Here is a 19,374-nt window from a genome sequence, read left to right as displayed (position 1 = left end):
ATGAGTGGTGCAGGTGACCTTGCGTCGGCCAGACCCACGTAAATCTATATGAGAGAGGGAGAGAGATCCACCTGCTGAAATATACATCAAAGGTTCCCCCCCTTTTGAATTCATGCCCGCACATTGTGAAGAGGCGATCGATTTTTTAGAGGCCGGCGATGATGTGATTATTGGCTTCATTATAATGAAGTAATCAGAGGATCAATTGGCCGGATCTGTGCTCGTCTTGTACGGGATTGTAGTGATCAGAGAGGGGCGAGAGAGTGATGTGTGTGCTTATTTATAACAAAAAAGTAATTCAACATAAAATAGATCCTTTAATAAAATAAATTTCCCGTATAGTCTTTTAAATTAGTGTTTATAATGTTAACATCAGTGCCAATGTGTAAGAAACGTTAATGTGTCAGTAAATGTTAAAAATCTGCGCAAAACATGAATGGACAGAGAAAGTGGGGTCATGTGTATGTTTGTGTATATGTGCATATGTGTGAGTGTGATGGGGTGGAGGGGTTAGGGGGAGAAAGGGGGGTAGTGGTAGAGAGGGGAGGGAAGGAAAGCGGGGTAAAAAAAAAAAAAGAAGAAAAAAAAAAGAGGGGGGCTGGGTATCTCTGTCTGTCTCCCGGACGGAGCGCATCGCCGTGCCAGAGTGCGTTCAGGCTGCGCGGTGAAGGACCGAAACCACCGGGGTTCCCAAAATAAACTGAGGGGACGCAGATACGCGCGCACACACACGTAGGATACACACACGGAGAGAAAGGCTGAGGAGAGAGAGAGAGAGGACGAGAGATACACACCGGCGGATGGCGGAGCAGAGCCAAAGAAAAGACACTACAGCGTAAAATAGAAAAGGGGGGCATCGCTTTCCCCTCCTCTTTTTCTCGCTTCAGTGGAGGAGGAAAGCAGAAGACAGGTGTATTTATTGATATGGATTTATTCATTTATTTATCTATTGATTTTGCTTTAATTAGTGACCCGCGATAGAGAAAGAGGGAGAAACAGCGAGGGGAGGAGAGGGAGGAGCGAAAGTCAGACAGGAGGTGCCTGCGTAGCCTTACTTTATTATTTGATTATTCCCATCTTTTAACCAAATAATGCTTTTGCGTTTTATTATCGTGTCGCTTTGTGTGCTTGTGTTCTTCAGCAGACCAGCCAGCTACTAACCAAATCTTTACGAGAACCAAAAAAGAAGCAACTCCAGTGATACACGGACAGTTTTATCCCATTTCTCTGTGCCGAGGAGGATCCGCCGCTTGGACAGTGTTTGTTTGAGACTTTTCATGACAGCGCAGGACGAGACGTCTATCTTTTCACAAACTAAACCAAAGCAAAGCCCGCCGAGGAGGAGAGACCGAGACGGAGAGCCTCTGCGATCTTTACGCACAGCTGTCTGGACACAATAAATGGAGTCTAATTGTGTCTGCGTTACATCCAATGGAGAGCAGCTTAGAGGGGAGCACCGGCTGCACTAGATTCACACGGGTGCGATGATCACACATATCCTCTACTGTCCAGTCACCTGCAGCCTGTGTTAGGTAGCCTGTATGGAGAACCGCCGGTAGCTTTACATTTTCTCCCAAAGCTTTCACTGCGCGCTCTGCACATCGCTGCGTGTACGTGTGTGTGTGTGTGTGTGTGCCGGACTACTTGACTCCGAGAAGACACAAGTAACAGGGCTGTAGTATTTATCTGTATCCCACAACCACGCAAATCTATAATAGAGAAATGTGAATCAGCTGAGACAGACTCGATCCACGGAAGAAGAAGAAGAAGAAGAAGCCAAATACTGAGTGTCTTTTTTCTCTCACGAAGCATCTTTACAACCGGCTGTCCACAAACCTGGAAAGCATACGAAGACAGGCCAAAGACCGACGGAAGCACGACGGATAAGAAAAGAAGAAAAGTGAGACTAAAATAAAAAACAACGACCCCCAGGTCGACAGAGGACCATGTTTGTCCCCCTGCCGGTCCCCTTCGTCTTTCAGAGAACAGCGTCCGACTTCAGCGCCTGGAGACTCAAGTCCTCGCTGGCTCCGCGGTCCAGCCCCGGTAAGACTCTTTTCTGCTGGTCCTTTCATCACCACTGTGCACCTACACAAAGAATAAAACCCGGTTAACAACATTAACTTCAACTCTTCTCATGTATAACCCCATATATTTAGTTTGTTTTATATACAGACCATTATATTTCTTATCTCAGTTTCACTAAAGGTGTATGCACAAAGATTAAACTACACATACTTTATATTTATTGTACTCAACATACAACTCACAACAAATATATCCATGTGTGAAAGTTAATTTGCAGCTGCAAGACTTGCACCCAAATCTTTATGTCTTATAGAGTGTAATTTCTTTAAGAAAAAAATCTGCCGAGGTGCTCAGATTGTTTCATTTGTCTAAAATTCAAATCAACTTGTCTCCTCAATAATTACTAATTTTCTTGTCACTTATTATGCTTTGCTTGAAATTGCACAAACAAGTGAAACTGCATTCTAAGTTAAATTATCTAAAGAAAAATTAGAAGACTACAGATCTTTACGCGAAGGTGCATATATATTTTACATCCATTTTCCCCCTGTATCTCTGCTAAAAGAAATAAACAGAGAGTTTAATTAAAATACTTACTTGCACATAAATCCAAAAAAAATGTAAAAACACACGCAGGATTGGATGCATGAATATCTGGCTCATTAGCATCCATCACAGTCTCACAGAGGCGCCACACTCTCCCCTCATCTTTCCCTCTTTCATTCATGGCACTCCATCCATCTCAACCCTCATCCCATCTGCCTTCTCTCCTCGCTCCTCTCCTCTCCTTCAGTCTCTTCTCAGTCAGGTTAGGATGGAATATTCATGGTCATCTATTGATCAGGAGATATTGATCTCTGACTGGGGCTCACATTGGGAAAACAGGAGTACAGTCAAGTTGGCTGAGGGAGAAAGTTTGGCTTCACTGGAGGTGACGTGAGCAGAAAAAAGGGACATTTTTGAGATGATTGAACTTCAATTCAAAATTAATTATGTGTTTGTCACCAAAAACAAGCATCCTTTATAGAAGTAATATTTCTATAATTGGCCTCACTAAAGGGACTTGCAGTGAGTTTGTCAATCAATAGTTACTCACTTTAACTGCCTTATCATGCCTTAATGCTGTGCTTTAATGCCCTATGATCTCTCCTATATTGCTTTAGTGACTTGCAGTGTGATCAATAAGGGCAGCGCTCTTTATGGTATTTTTTCATCTCACTATAATGCTCCTAATATTCCTAATGTGCTGTATCTGTGATATTTGCTCATCATAGTGAACTCATAATCGAGTTCCCGCAGTAAAAGCTTTATGAAACATAAAAATGAGTGCAAAACCGAAATGAGTTTAAGAAAAGCAGAAGTGTTCTTCTGTCAATATATTACATTTTTTTTGTTCAACTCGACAGGTTAGAGGTCACCCAGCTTTAGTTTTTCTTTCCACCTGTGGGACTTTTAAAACTTAGTAGTGTGACTTGTTGGTCGCTGTTTGAACACAAACCATTATGCATGTACTGAAGTGTGTCTACATGTTTAAGTGCTCAGAGGGTGACAGTGGCAGTGGCTCCCTTCTGTCCCCCATCCCAACCGCCTTAATCCACCGGGGCGGAAATTTCAAATGACAGATGAGGGGTAGGTGTGTATGCTGAGCCGTGCCGAGCCGTGCAGGGGTAATTCAGGCTATCACCTTAAGTAGGTGTCAGGAGGAGAAAAACGGTTGAGGTTTTAATGAGAGCTGCTCCTGGCGGCTTTGACAGGCGACATATAACCGCTGGCCTCTGTTTTTTGGGGTGGGGGGGTGGGGTCAATTTCTCTGTTGGTCCTTTAAGAAATTAAAGTGGACAACATGATGAGAGAACAAGAAGAAGAGAGGTGGAGGCTGGGTCGGAGGGGGTGAATGAATGATTGGATGAATAACAGAATGAGTGAGCGCATAAATGAATAATAGATGAAGGAGAAGGTGAAAGTTGGCGAATTAACAGGTGAAAGAATCAGTGAATTGAACTGATGAAAGCAGCGAAAGAAACAGCGACTGGGTGAGAGGATTAATAAACACAATGAAGAGATGAAACGCTGAAAGGATCAATCATGTGATGCACAGCGTACAGTCCAAATAATGAATAATGACTGAATATGTGAAGGAATAAATGAGGGAGTAAATTATTTAAGAAATGTGTAGAAAAGATAACTGTGTGAGTGAGGTTGTCTTTTGTCATGTGAGGAAATGAAAGGGTCACAGTGCCTGTACATGCTGCTTTTATATTTAAACATGTTGGTGTGATAAGCAGCCAATACACATGAGAGAAATAAACTTCGTAGGAGAGCAAAGGCCAACACTCATCCCTCATTTCCCCCTCTGTTTTTTCCTTCTCTTTTCTCCCTCTTTCATCCTTAATCTCCGGAGAGAAAGAAACTCAGAATCCCCTGTTTCTCATTCTCTCTCTCATTTCTGTGAAGTATTCACTTGACACGAAAGCCTTTTCAGTAAAATGCAAACTCTCCTCTCTTCCTCTCTCCCTCTCTCGTTCCCTATGGACAGGGAGGTTGTTGAATTGGATTTGCCTGGTGTGGTTTGGCCGGGCCCCATAAGCCACTTTAGCTAAGTCTGTTACCCACAATTCTCTGTCTCTCTCTGATCTGCGCCTTTGACCAAGGTGTGCATCTGTACGATTGCCTGCACCTGTAGGTGTGTATGTGTATGTGCGTGCAGATATCTGGGTGTGTTTGCGTTTGTGTGAGCAAAGACGGGGGTGTCAAAAGTCTGAGATGAGGTGAGTGAGGTTCAGTGGAGAAGGAGGGAGAGAGAGGTCCTAAACAGCAGACGCTAGCAGACAGTGGTTCTACAGTGGATCTAAAGTGAGGGCTTATGGGTTTTTTGTCAGCTCGACTCTTTAACACTACAGTGTTGAGACTGCTGGCCTCAGCTCAGCTGGGCCTAAGACACGTCACCACACTGAAACACTTTAAAACAGTCACTGGATTGAATTTGTTATCGGAGAGTTAAGATGATGTCTTTGCACGCTTTATTTTTCCATTTAATGGCCCAGTGATGTACTGTCGTAAATAAGTTGTTCACTTGATGACTGTAAACTGTCTCAGACTGTCACCTGCCATTAAGTCAATGGGTTGGGTCAAAAGAAATCCATTTAGTCTTAGTTGTTGGGTTTTAATGTCCCTCAGAAGTCTAAATGCTGTTTTACAAGCTCCCACTACTAATGGAAATGTTTGACTGTGTATATGTGAAATGGAAAAGTTTAAGGACGATGAATGTTTACAGAAATTTAAGTTAAGTTTTAATATAAAAAAGGAAGTTGACACTTGTTCACTCTGGGCTCGCCAATATATCAGTCTTATATTGATATATGGTCTTCGATTTTGGATATCATATCTTTTGCTGGTTTCCTGGCTGCATTACATTACAATGTTGTCATTTTCTCACCTTTTCTCAACTGTTTTAATTGTTCTACGATTTGCCTTTATGCGCTTAGTCATTGTAACCACATCACATCTCATTGTGTAAATATTTTATGTAAGCACCAATAGTCAACCCTACAATATTGTTGCAGTTTCCCCATATTGCCTAGCCCTAGTTCACTCTGAAATTCACTATAATTAAACCACCTGACAGTGCTGTGATGAGACTGCAAACATAATTACAGTCAATGGATCCTTAAGTTAATAAGTATACAGAACAACCATGAGGTTTTTGTGGTTGTGGTTGAGTAAAAACATCACAGGGTTCCGGTAGATCCTTAAAAAGTCTTAAAAGGCATTAAATTCATTAATCTAAAAATAAGATTGGTATTAAAATGTCTTAAAAAGTCTTAAAAATGTTACAGCAATGAGCATAGGATTTAATGAATCATTTGTTTCTAGTGTTGCATTGTAAAATCTCAAAAAATTGGTTACATCTATTATTTTTTAAATAAATTGCCAAATGCCACATGCTTGAACATCAAGCAGATCAGGATTGTGGAACAAACAACATTCATCTCAAGGCAATTGAATCGAACGCAACTGGACTTGGTTTTGTCTTAGAAGACGTTTCACCTCTTATCCAAGAGGCTTGATGAAGCCTCTTGGATAAGAGGTGAAACGTCTTCTAAGACAAAACCAAGTCCAGTTGCGTTCGATTCAATTGCCTTGAGATAACTATGACCTGGATGAATGAGAATATCCACAGGCAAACAACACTCATATTTTGTCTCTGGCCTGGATGCTCAGAACACAGAACAGAGGATCCACTGTCTGCTAGCTAGCTGTCACTGTAGCCTGGACAGCACGAGGAAGCGCAAATTCAACAGAAATGGAGTAGTTAATCGAGATTTTGCAGCATGGTTGATACTTCTACAAGGCAATGCGTGTTAGGCTTGGTATACTTCGTGCAAAAAGCCTTTCAGACTCGGCACAATGGGAATCAAGGCAGTGGAATCCCACATGCAGAGTGACAAACACAAAATCGCCCCAAAAATCTTGCCAACACCTGGTATTTTCCAGTTCTGCTCTACTCGCGTCTCCACCACAAGACAAAAATGCCATGTCTGACGTGATAAACAATTTAGCCAAATCGTCCCTAACCTTAAGTAATTGATGTCAGTTCATGTGTTTGTTTTTTTAATAAGTTATTGTAAAATTGATCTTAAAATTCATTCCAACTGGCATTAAAAAGTCTTTAATCTAACGTGCTTTTAGCTGTAGGAAACACACCATCATACCTTCTGAATCAAAAGTCATGCATTGATTTTTGAGACCAATTGTAACTGGACACATTTTCCAAGTTATTTTTCAAGCCATGCTTTATATGTGTTGATTCTTGTAACATTTACTTTTAATTCATGTTGAAAATTCAAGCTTTTGAGATTCACTGGTTAATGCAGCATAACTGTCACAAAGAAGACTTCACTGTGATCAGTTTGGAGGTTTTAATTTCTCACCATGTGTAGAATTTCTGTACTTAACAAGAGTGAGCATAAACAGCCAACTGGGCAGGGATGAGAATGAACCCTGACATCTCATCCTCTGTTGATGCTTGTCATAGACCAGCAGGAAGAAAAAAGGAAGGAGAGGAGAGACCACATCCTTTGTCCAAAAGCCCCTCGTTGAATTCTTTCTTGTTTGCTGGTCATTAATAGACTTATGCTGTGCAACTACACAGATTAAGTGCTGAAGAGCAGAGACTGATGCTCCTCAGTTCGTACTGAGCATCAGATCTTTGCCACAAAGGCTCAAAAGGCTTCTCTTTTGTGCAGCTCAGAGATCTGACCAGACAGTCTCCTCTGCTGCGTGGTTTTCAGAGGGCAGGCAGGGCGGTGAGGGACCTGTAGCTGCCGCTGCTCTGTCCCTGCTCTGCACCACAACAAAGGAAATCTAAATGCTCTTTTATTTTATGTACACTGCTGTAAAAATCCTCCAGGGCCACTGTGGCCCATATAAAACTGAGAGCTGTCAAATTCTCAGAGAGAAGGCACGTGTCTGGATTGAGAGGGATGGTTTATTTATGTTGGCTACTCTGAGAGGCCTCTCATCCGAGCTGTAGTTATTCAGCACAGTGTTGGTTTTATTCTCTGCCTCAACCTGCAAGTTTACGCCTTTACACTGTAGTAAACCATCTGAGTGCAGTGATGAAAAGTCATGATACACAAACAAAAAGACCTGCGTAAAAATATTTTTGTGCCGGTGGTATTAAAAATACAACAAAGAAAACAAAACAAAAATACGAATTTTAGAATTGTTAAATCCAAATTACCACAGCAATGACGTCTAGGAAGATGCTGAAATAATAATAAGTGACAATAGTGTGTTCTATTCTATACTATTCTATTGTTTAATAACTGTGCAGAAAAACTTTTATTTCAGAGTTCAAAGCACAGCCCTCCTGCCCACACACACACACACACACACACACACACACACATACACATATACACACACAGACAAAGTGCTCCGTGCTGCTCGATAACTACCTCCTCTCCCACCCTGGTTCTTCACCTCGCGGTGCCCAGGAGGGGGTTGTGTTGTCTGGGCCACACCAAACTGGGCCTGAGCAAAGGCCCCTGTGCCTGGATTAATTGGCTGTGTGTGTTTGTGTATGAGCTTATGTGCAAGAGTGTGTATTTGCAAGTACTTGTGTTTGTGCGAGAAAGGAAAGAGAATTTGTTCAGGTTGGAGCACTATCTTTTTATGCGTCTGTGCATGTGTAGAGATATACGGTGTGTGTCTCCGACTGTGTCGTAAAGTATGTGTGACAGGCGTGTATATGAGCAGGAATTTGTACAGTTATATATACTGTATATCTGCAGCTGTCTGCAAGTGAAAAGTGTGTGGTTCATTAAGATGCATTTGGGCTTAGTTGCTTAAGTGTGTGTGTGTGTGTGTGTGTGTGTGTATGAAGCTACTGGCTGTGTGTGTGAGCAGACAGACAGGTAGATGATTCAATAATTGCACGTTGAGGTCAGTTATGGATCTGTCCGGCATGTGTGGTTTATCTGGAAACCACAAGCTCATAGCTGCCCATTGTGTGAGCGGTTTTAACCTTCCACTGCTATTGATTAGCCAGCATTGACTACTCTCCCGCCACCCTGTTTGTGTGTGTATGTGTGTGTGCGTTTGTGGACTGCTGACATGTGTGCATGTGAATTTGTGGTTCTAGTGTATGTGTGTGAGGGTGCACCGGGTGTGTGTGGTGACATGAACGATTGCCGTGAATGTGTAGGAATGCGAGAAAGTGTGTGCATGTGAGGACACCTGCTTCTGTGCGTGCGTGTGTATGGATCAGATTTTAAAAGGGGCAGCATCGTTGGTGAGTCCCGGTGCTAACGTGATTGCGAATGACAAAGCGTCCAGGCGGGTTTGTTAGCTCCATAATGGGGAATCAATAGACACAACACAGATGTCAATACAACATGCTTTATTGCGTTAAGCTGCCTCACCCCCACCCAGGGCTCTGCACACACACACACACACACACACACACGCACATGCACACACACAAACTCTATCTGAGGATGTATCTGCGCTAGAGTTGCTGTCCGAAACACATGCATGCAGATGTTAAAGTATTTACAAGTTCACGTACATATATAAACATGCACACTAACTGGCATCACTGTCAAACCAGTTTGCACACAACTTAATCTTCCCACACACATGTGCATATACTTTTTGGACACCTAAATTATGTATTTATGTACGTCACCTGCACACATTTTCATACAGTTTGTGCTGTAGAGTCACTGAAAAACGTTAGTGTTACTTCATGTGAATTATACTTTGTGCGGTTGCGGCTCAGGAGGTAGAGCGGGTCACAGAAGATCAGCATTTCGATCCCTGGCTCCGCCAGTCTGCGTGTTAAGGTGTCCTTGGGCACGATACTGAACCGCAAATTGCTCCTGATGTCTGTGAGTGCACGTGAGTGTTTAAGCTGATGAGGAGTTGGCATCTTGTATGGTAGCCTTGACAATCATTTGTGAGTGTGGCATGTGGTGTAAAAGCGTTTTGAGTGGTTGGAAGAGTAGAAAGGCGCTATACAAGTACAGGTCCATTTACCATTTACTTACACATCAAGTCAGATCAAACAGGTTGTCAGTGAGATTTTTAGGAACATTTTTGTTTATGTCTTGAGTAGACTGTGTAAAATAATATAAGTAGCTACCGTGACATCACCCATTGGTTTACAGATTCCCGTTTTAAAGCCTTAAGTTGGACAGCCAGAATTAATTAAATTTGGACCAGAGGATGGAGTTGTGGAGGAGTGAGCGCTGGTTCTGACTGACAACCCGAGGTGAGGCTGAGATCGTGAACAACAATCAGTGTCTGGCACGATAATCCATTGTATCATCATGTGTAGTGTGTCATAGTAGACGACAAGCGACGCCACGTTTGGGATGCTTCACGACATGCAGGAAGTCTTGCATGTTTGATTTTCTTTTTGGCTTCCACGACTTCTCCCGTCACAGCCGTCACTTTGACCAATAGAAGCACAGAGCGACTACTAAGCCAGCCTCAAGTGGCCATTCAAAAAAACTGCAGTTTTGGCACTTGCGCATTGGCTTCACTTGTCAGTCCTGGGGTTTGCTGCTCGCCATCTTGACAGTATGTGCTCTGGTGTTCCTTGACTACGTTTCCCAGAGTTCATTTTTGAGAAACATCATGATTAGTACTGACTACATCTTTTTACATTAGAAGTTTGAGTTTACACTGTGTTTATTGAAGTCCAAAATAGACAGTAAATTTATCAAGACAATTATGTTCTGTTTATTCTAAACAAACTAGCGGCATTAACACAGTACCAGCAGATATTTCCTTCCAAACGCCTTGTAATTTAAATGCAAGTGTACATAACTTAATGCACAGTTACTATCAAAACACAGGAGCAAAATAGTCATGTATTATATCCGCCTCCATACGTGTACATGCACTGTACATTACCTTCATACATGCCTGTGAATGCCGCAGGGAACACACACACATGCAGACATTTTGTCTTTGTTACACATAGATGATAAAAGTCATTTCCCACCATGGACACTACCTGCTGTGCGGATATGAAATAAAGATCCCTGCCACAGCCAAATATGGTCACCTGAACTCTGCCTCCCCTCTGCTACTGTCCGTATGTCGGTCCATCCAACCAGCTCAAACTGTCATTGTTACCGTGGAAACATTCATAGGCCATTAGACACACATATAGAAGGAAAGGAATCTAGGTAAACACTGTCCTCCTCCTCCACACACACACACATGAACACACACATTCACCTTCCATTGGACAGTCATCTTTGTCTTCTGCTCTTGATGGTCACAAAGACCATTAAGGGCTAAATTGGCTGTACTCAGGCTATATTTGACTTCCCTGTGTGTCTCGCTCTCTTTGGGCTTGTAATCGCCAATCATATGTGAGTGTGTGTTGATGTGTATTTGCAGCCATTTGTGAGCACATTTCCTGTATTTCTGTGCGTGTAAACATGAGCACCAGTATACTTACTGAGTACTTATTTCTGCTGCATGTGTGTGAAAATTGGTGTTTCCCTGATGGCTCGTCTTAGTATTTGTGTGTGTGTGTGTGTGTGTGTGTGTGTGTGTGTGTTTATATATATACAGGCCAGTGTCCATTTTACACCCCTGCTAAATAATGAATCCTGGGCACAGCAGGGGACCTTTTTTGGTTTAACACCAATGCGCACCCCTAATCGAATGCACTCAGTGTGTGCTCCCCCTTTGTCCGACAAGGTGTCTGTCGATAGGCTTTCTCCTTGGTGCACATAAATGCCATAAAGAAGCCTGTGCCTATTCATTCGTCTTATAGCTCACATTCCTTCTCTTCACGGTCCTCTCCATCCCTCTTTTCACTCCCTCCATCACTATAATTCCCTGCCTTGGCCTGGCGTGCCAACGGGGGTGTCGGGCCGGAAGACGGTAAGGTAGAAAGAAAAGAGAGCATGAGAGCGAGATGGCAAGAGAAAGGCCTGAAGGCTGTTCAACTGATTAGCGGCTGGTCTAAGGTCAGGGCTGCTGGTCACCTTCTAATTAAGCAGAATGATTAGGTTTCACACTGTATATGAGTCAGAGGTGTGTTTGTGTGTGTGTCTGTATAGGTTGGAACATGTAGGTGTTTCTTTTCTTTGCTCGTTTTAGCACCTTATCATCATGTAAACTGTATGTGTTTAGTGACTGTGAAAAGGTTTTCCATTATAGCTAAAACAAGGGATTACCACACCTTTGAATCACTTATGAAATACCTTAAAAGCTTTAACGCCAGATAGAAAATTTTAGAGACCAAAAGCAGTGGAGAGGTCACTGCTCAAACACTTGAATTTCCAGGTAAATTGGTTTCTTGACTGCACTCACCCTCAGGATTAAAAGTTTAACTCACTAAGTTTTATCGTTATGGCTAAAATTAAATTATAATCATCTTATTCTCTTAATCTCAGATACAGATCACATCCAATATGTGATCTGTATGTCTGGGCCAAAACCTGTGTCCACCAGCTTCCATGAACATCTGTATGGCTTTTAAAACATTCAACTGCTGGGAAGACAAAGCAACTAACTGACTAATGAATAAAACATATCTGTGGGCCAACTACATGCTTGTATTAAAACAAAATTTCTCCTGTGCTAAATTTGTTAAGATGTAGACAAGCACTGGATATTCTTGTGAGTCACTTTTCCAGTAGTTCAAAACATTGCTTTATAGTTAACATAATGAACACAAGTCTATATTTCAGATGATGAAGAGATGATGCATGAGATGATATGAAAATTTCATGTCATGGTTATACTGATCAGTTGTCACAATATTATAATCATCAAGCTATGCTTTAAACTCATAAAATAGCATTAAAACATATTGGAATTACTTTACCTTACACGAGAAAGAAAGAAACAGATGTTTTTATTGCATCCCAGAGAGGACATTTATCCTTTTTAGTAAACATCCTTTTTGTGAGTGTTTTTTATCCGATCTGCAAAAAAATGTATATCGTCCCATCCCTACTTATGAGACATCTTTCCAGTGGTCAAAATTTTCGAAGCGCTTTACTTAAAATCAGAAACCATTGCTCTCTAGGTTAGTCACAATAATTATGCTATCGACTTTTCATTTTGATCATTTTGTGATTGTAACATGAGATTGTCATTAACATTTTAGCCAACATGAACAAACAGCAGGGTTTACCCTACCATAGTAAGACTAGGGCGCAGTGTTTCTCCCTCTTTTTTTTTCTCTTTCCTGCCTACTTGCGTGAGTTAGAAGAAATTTTAAAAACAACACCTCAGAGACCACACAGTGTAGCCTGCAGCTGCACAGTGTAGCCTGCAGCTGCACATTTTGAGTTGAAGTTACAACTTCCTGAAAGGTGTTAGCTTGTCAACCCCTGGCAACGAGCTAAAAAGTCTGTTGTTTGGAGTTTTACCCTTCAACAACTTAATCCTCCACTTTGTAAATACACCAGCAAACTGCCTTGCTCCTAGGCTGTCCATTCCCGTTAGCTGACTTCAGCACACCGGACAGTATTTTAGGCCACTCCTATAAAGGTACTGTAATTTTATATATACTGCTTTGTATATATTAACAGGTGTTACTTACTTTTTAAAAATATGTTAAATATTTTTTTCATGTTCCAATGTCTAAATGTCTAAATATTAACAGTAACAGTTCATTGCTCTTTAAAAGGGTGTACTTGCATTATTACGTTACTATATTATCATTATATCAGTGGCACAAAATGGTCTCAAAATGACAGTAATATTGTTTGTTGCAGTAATTCGTGGGACAATATATTGTCCAACAAAGGCAGTTCTTCTTTAAGTAACATAAAAACATATTAATGTGCTGCTCTGTGGGTGTATAGAAGGTTGTATTGTGGTTCTGAGCATGTGTGATCTCCAGCAGGTGTGTGTGCTTACAGTATCTGTTAGCTAATGCCCATTACTGACTGCTGCTGGTGTGTGTTGTACAGAAGTGCTGGTCCTTTGTGCCAACCTGAGGGCAGTGATCTTATTCCCCTGCTTGCATGAATAGAGAGAACAGGGCTTAGGGAAAGGCTCCTGTCCTCCTTCACAGGTCTCTGACATAATGAAGCCAGTGTGTGATCTCACGCAAAACCTTTCTGTGGAAGTGTGAATAAGCGCGTCTTGATGCACACGTCTGCCGTCTCAAACCTTTTTTATAGAGATTAAAATGACAAGGCCGCGGATAAGCAGAACAGTGTGTGTTTGTGCGGGTGTGTATTCCTGTGTCTGAGTACACTCTCCTTCTCTGAGTGTTTGCATGTTTATGTGCGCCACTGTAATGTAATCTCGCCGTTTGCAGCGCCGCAGGGACGTTTTATGCCCGCCAACATAGTTTGTATCGAATAAACCACACACAGAGAGCGAACGCGTGTCCTTTGTGCGGCCCTTTTGCATGTCTGCAACTGTGTGTGTGTGTTCCTAAGCAATATGAATCCCTGCAGCCAACAATGCGTTTCTTCCCGCCGCTGATACATTTAGCTAATAAAGTCGGATAACAAAAGTGGGGTTAGGTAGATTGGTTTCCACCTCTTTTGTTTCCTCTCTCCACCCGTCCATCCTCTTGGCTGGTGGTCAGCGCTGTTTTGGGGGGAAGAGAGGAGATTTAGACCCCCCAATTTAATTTAGCGGACAGGAGTTATGGTAATGAACGTGCGGGAGAGAAAGGGGGTGTGTGAGGAGAGGGGAGGATGGATAGGGAGGAGGGGTTGGGTTCCCCATTTACCTCAGGAACACCACGTCCTTCCTCCCCCTGACCCCTCCTTCTCTTCAGCTTGTCTTATTGAGGGGCCAGCGGTGACTGTGAAGGGTTTTTAGTGAAAAACGTAATATCATGCAGGATGAGGGGGGGGCTGTATGTATGCACAGAGACAGAAGTAAAGTGACAACAATAGAGGATGGAGAGAGAAAGGAGGAGCTGGACAGGCGCTGGGTCCGGCCCTTTTTAATAAATCTGAGTGCTCTGGTTAGTGCTTCAATCTGCTGTACTCAACTAACCCCCTACCCACATTACACACAAACACACACACATACACACACTTTCAAATACATACATGCACTTACTCTCTGTGACTCATTTTCACCCACATATGCTGTCGCCAGACTACCAGCTCAAGGGCTTTTAGAAGGTGTTTTTCGGCAGATGGTACAGCTGATGCTGCTCCTAATTGTCCGGTCCACCAGATGTGGGCAGAAAAGTATGAAAAACAATGTTTGGTGTTTTAATAATAATTTGGATTTCTTTTCCCCTTTTTTAATCTTTTGAACTTTTGCTTTGTTGACAGTCCTCTTCAACTGCCTCCACTGTCAACACCCAGCAGAACAGTAAAAAGTGGTGCTGTAGTTGTGCAATTTCAACAAGCATAAAAACAGACTAAGAGCAATGCTAGACAGTGAGCTATTCCCCACAAGTACTTGGATGGGCTGTATGTACTGCACCTAATGCACGCAATGAATCCAGTTTGAGTGCCTGGTGAGTTAAAGCAAAAAAAAAGTTCCACGCAAACACACTGGGAAAAAAAAAAACAGCTGCCGGCGATGTACCTTGCATTTCTGGGTCCATTTTGTTGTTTGAAGGTGTAATTTTCTTATTCGTCACAGATAACCGGCCAAGTACAGATGGCATGGTGTCACGTTGAGACATCTTCAGCAGCTACAGTGGAGTCTAATAGCAGAAAATCTTTCACCTGTCTCAAACATCAACAGTAAAAACATCGGGTTTTGGTGTCAGACGCTCACATGGAAAGAGCTAGGGCCTCTTTGTGGACCCATCATTTTGTAGCAATGTATAACAATCAGACAGAGTGAAACCACTGCAGAGTCCTCAGTTAGACATGGTGGGTCTTTCTGCATAAGCCAAGAAACCACTGAGATGCTGAATGACTGTTAGAATGTCCAATCAAGACGTCCTGTTATAGTTCCAAAATAAAAGTTGTGTAGACATTCATTACTTTCTTGTCAGATGGATGTTTTCCCTGAGCATCTTAGGAATGTCGAATTACGTTGTAAACATGACCAAATAATAAACTAATGTTGACCCATAGAGATCCATCTGTCTGTCTATCTACATGGACTTTGTCGCTTTTGACGTCACCTGACTTTCTGGCAGAAAGCCTTGAAAGGTGCTTCTTTCATGTTGGATCAAAGACAGCTTAGATAAAGATTATAGATAAATGGCATAAAAGTATTTTTAAATCTTTTTTTTTTGGATTATTTAAAGGAACAGTGTGTATCAGGGGCATCTTGCAGTGAGGATTGCACTTTCACATGTTTCACGATGCTGTCATCGCAGAGGGACTGCTTGCCACAGTGACTGGCTAGTTAATGGCCTTATCTAGAGCCAGTGTTTGGTTTGTCCGTTCTGGGCTACTGTAGAAACATGGTGGTGCAACATGGCAATCTCCGTAGACGAGGACCCGCTCCCTGTGTAGGTAACAGCTCATTTAAGGATTATGAAACACAACGATTCTTATTTTCAGGTGATTATATACTATATAAAACACACTTATTAGATTGTATTCTGTTTCGGCCAGTATATCCCCCTAAAGCCTACACACTGGACCTTTAAACAGCTAAACTGCCTCTGAACTAGAGAACTTAACTTTTAAACTGTAGACATATTTAGAAATGCTGTGAAGAAAGGAAAAAGCAGGTGAATCAATACAAATTGTCAAAATGGATAGGAATGAAAGATATATCTAAAACAACCCCCGTTAAAAAACACATTTCTGATTAGGTTTTAGGACATATTTGAGGCTTCACACTCAGGTCTATTATCAAATGCTGTTTTTTTTTTTTTCAGCCGCTCTACATGATTTAAAGTACTTTAGGCGTGCTGTGAAGTTGCGACATATCCCTCCTCAGATGCACAGAGGCCAGACGTACTCACGAGCAGTTTTGAACACATAATCGTCTTCACACTCCGCAGCTCCAATCTCTCCCACATACAGTACACACACATTTACTACATCAGATAAAGGAGCGAAAAAACTCTTTTTTTCTTTACCCTTTTTTCTCTCCTCCCAGCTCTCCTGCTTATCACTGCCCCCCTCCTCTCTTTTTATCCTCTTTTATTATCCTCTGCTTTTTTTTCCTTCAGCAGAGGAGTGCTCAGTCCAGAAATGAAATTAATCTGTTGTACTACACCCCTCCCTCCTTCCTCATTCCTCCTCCTCCTCCTCTTCTCCTTCCTCCTCCTCCTTGCTCCCCCTCCTCCTCCCGCATCTCAATCTCATTCTCTCTTTGCTCTGTGGGGAGGATTGGACTCGTCACTTTAACCTCTTCATATTGGATATGAATCTGTTAGCCCGCCTGCCCCTCTCTCTAACACTCCCCACCTCAATCTACATAGTTCACACACACACACACACACACACACACACACACACACACACACACACACACACAGGGAAGTCAATGTACACAAACAGACACACAAAGGCACTGTCACACTTATTTACGCACATGCACGGACACCAAGCTCACGCACTCTTCATTCCACACAGGTATCTAAACAAATCTTTCGACAAATCCCAATCCTCACACACACACACACACACACTCACACACACATGTTGACATCTCTGACAAACCGTCCTCTGGCGGGTTTCTCCCGGTGCTTCAATCAAAGCCATTGATATGAATCTGGGCTGTTTTCTCCATGCTGCCAGCAGCAGCAATATACCAGCTGTACTTTTTAGCAGCTACACATCTTTCATCAGGGTCTGTGCCTGGAAAATAGCTGTTTACAGCCGCCCCCACCCCCCTTTTATTCCTGCCACTTCTACATAGAGACGGGCGATATTGCCGGATTTTAGCTTTGGCCTTGGCTGAACCACCCTGCCTTATTAGTGGGGATATCGAATGAATGAGAGAGGCTTCATACTTCATATGAAAAAGGGAGGCAGGGAGATGTGGGGAGGGGAGGGAGGCAGAAATGGGGGATGAGGGAGAGAAATGTGGGGAGTGAGCGAGGTTCTCCTTAATGGTTTCCCCTAGGGGTTTTAGCGGCCGTGCGAGCTGGTGCAGCCACATACAGTCATAGCAGCAAAATGGGACAGGTGAAGATCCTCTCCCTCCTCCTCCTCCTCTCTAAAGAGTGGTATGAATATGGTAAATCCGCTGTCCGCTTGGCGGCATGATTCTCTCCCAGAAAATGGCCCAGTGTCTGCGTCCCTCGGGGGTATAAGCTAAGGAGATTCTGCATTTAGGCCCAGCACTCACTCCCTTTCTGCTCTCTGGGGGTTTGAAAGGGCCCCGGCCTGCCCCAATCCTCCTATCTATCTCACCACCGCAGCAGCAGCAGTGATAGCACACAACACAGCAGCTTAGCTTAAACATGGTGGCTGGAGCTACACAGCTATCGCTATCTGGATGCATGGCTTTTACACCCTCACACACACACACATGCAGAGCCTCCATCCATGTCAGTGTCTCGCTGACTGAGTGAGGTACATTTAGCTAGTGTTCGCCTGAGGCAGTGAGGGATCACCGATGACCATCGTCATGTTCTGTTACACACTCACACATACGCACACACACACAGGGTTGTTTTCTGCTACCAGCTCTGCAGCTCCAGTCTTGTAGGGTTCAGAGAACATGGTTGGATGGCAGCTCACTCAGACAGTCTGTCAGTCATCCATTACTGGAGAAGACAAAGCATTCAGTTTATTTGCACCTAGCTGGCCTCCATAGCAGAGCTGGGAAATACTGACACAATCAGACAGCAAATATTTCTGACTCAGTACTTCAGTGACTCTATTATTATTTGTTTATTGGCTTGTTAACACAGTATTTAAAGATATACTTTACAGGATTTTCCTTAAACATACAATGGAAAGACTCATACAGAAGTAATCCCTCTGAATCATCACTTATGACCCATTAGAAGTGTGTTGCGGTGTAATTTTCTGCAGAGACCTTCTGCCTGTATTTTCTAATTTTTTTTGCATTCTCTCCGGACGTTTGTGGGCGTTTACCCCCACAGCGCTCAGGTGAGGTCAGGGCTTTATGAAAAGGTAGCAACCAGCTGCCAGACTGTAGACAGCAGGCATCGAAGAGACACAGCACCAAAAAAAACACAAATACAGTGAGGTGAAACGCCAAATGAGAGTGAATCTGGGGTTAGTTTTTACTTTCACTTCCGCTGGTGAGCGCGTTTACAAACATAAACCGTCAAATCCTGCAGAGTAGACCTTTAATATAGAGTAGATGGTGCAATATGATCTCTGAGGGAGAAGAAAGGAAGGTAACATTTGAGCTGGTAATGATCACAATAACTACGGCTCCAGAAGACATAAAGTCATTACATCAAGCTATCGCCATTAAATTGATATATCTCCTCATTCTACTCAGTGGGTGATTAAGTTTTTCACGCTATATACAGCCTGTGTGTAAATTGTAATCACCTAGGCTTGTAAAATCAAACATTTATTAGGGTCAGGCTGCGGTGTCATAGAAATTTGGTATCTTGCCCAAGGACACATGACCCGAAGAGGGAATCAATCTTGTGACCTCTCAGATGAGGGACAGTTTCTCTAATCAGCTGACAAATTCTGGTAGGGAAACATAATATGAAGTGAAACCTACAGGTAAAGACGAGTATGATTTTTATTTTTATTTTTTCAAACACCCGATTTGGAAAGTTGAAATAGATCATCATTATGATGATTTATCTACCCATCACCACAAAAACTAAATTATTGAATTTGATATTGAGCTTTAAACACTGTAAGTAGCCTGTTAATGTTTTTGTTCATTTGAATTTAATCAATGATCACAGAGTGAAGTGCTCCCCGCGCTCATCACAGCAGTGTGCACAAATGTTAGCATTTCAATTTA

General features: G+C 42.5%; 1 protein-coding gene across 1 annotated transcript in view; it reads left to right on the top strand.

Annotated features, from left to right (window-relative positions):
* The first annotated feature begins 324 nt into the window (after window positions 1-324).
* The window catches only part of LOC126384143 (POU domain, class 2, transcription factor 1), an 87,901-nt gene continuing 68,851 nt past the window's right edge, over window positions 325-19,374 (top strand). Inside the window, exon 1 of the mRNA XM_050035078.1 lies at window positions 325-2,046. Coding sequence (XP_049891035.1) covers window positions 1,947-2,046 — 100 coding nt within the window. The 5' untranslated portion in view covers window positions 325-1,946. The remainder of the gene's footprint in view (window positions 2,047-19,374) is intronic.

This window comes from Epinephelus moara, chromosome 22 (genome assembly GCF_006386435.1).
Source record: "Epinephelus moara isolate mb chromosome 22, YSFRI_EMoa_1.0, whole genome shotgun sequence".
Taxonomy (NCBI): Eukaryota; Metazoa; Chordata; class Actinopteri; order Perciformes; family Serranidae; genus Epinephelus; species Epinephelus moara.
Note: the sequence above shows the minus strand (reverse complement) of the source record. Positions and strands in the feature narration are given on the sequence as shown.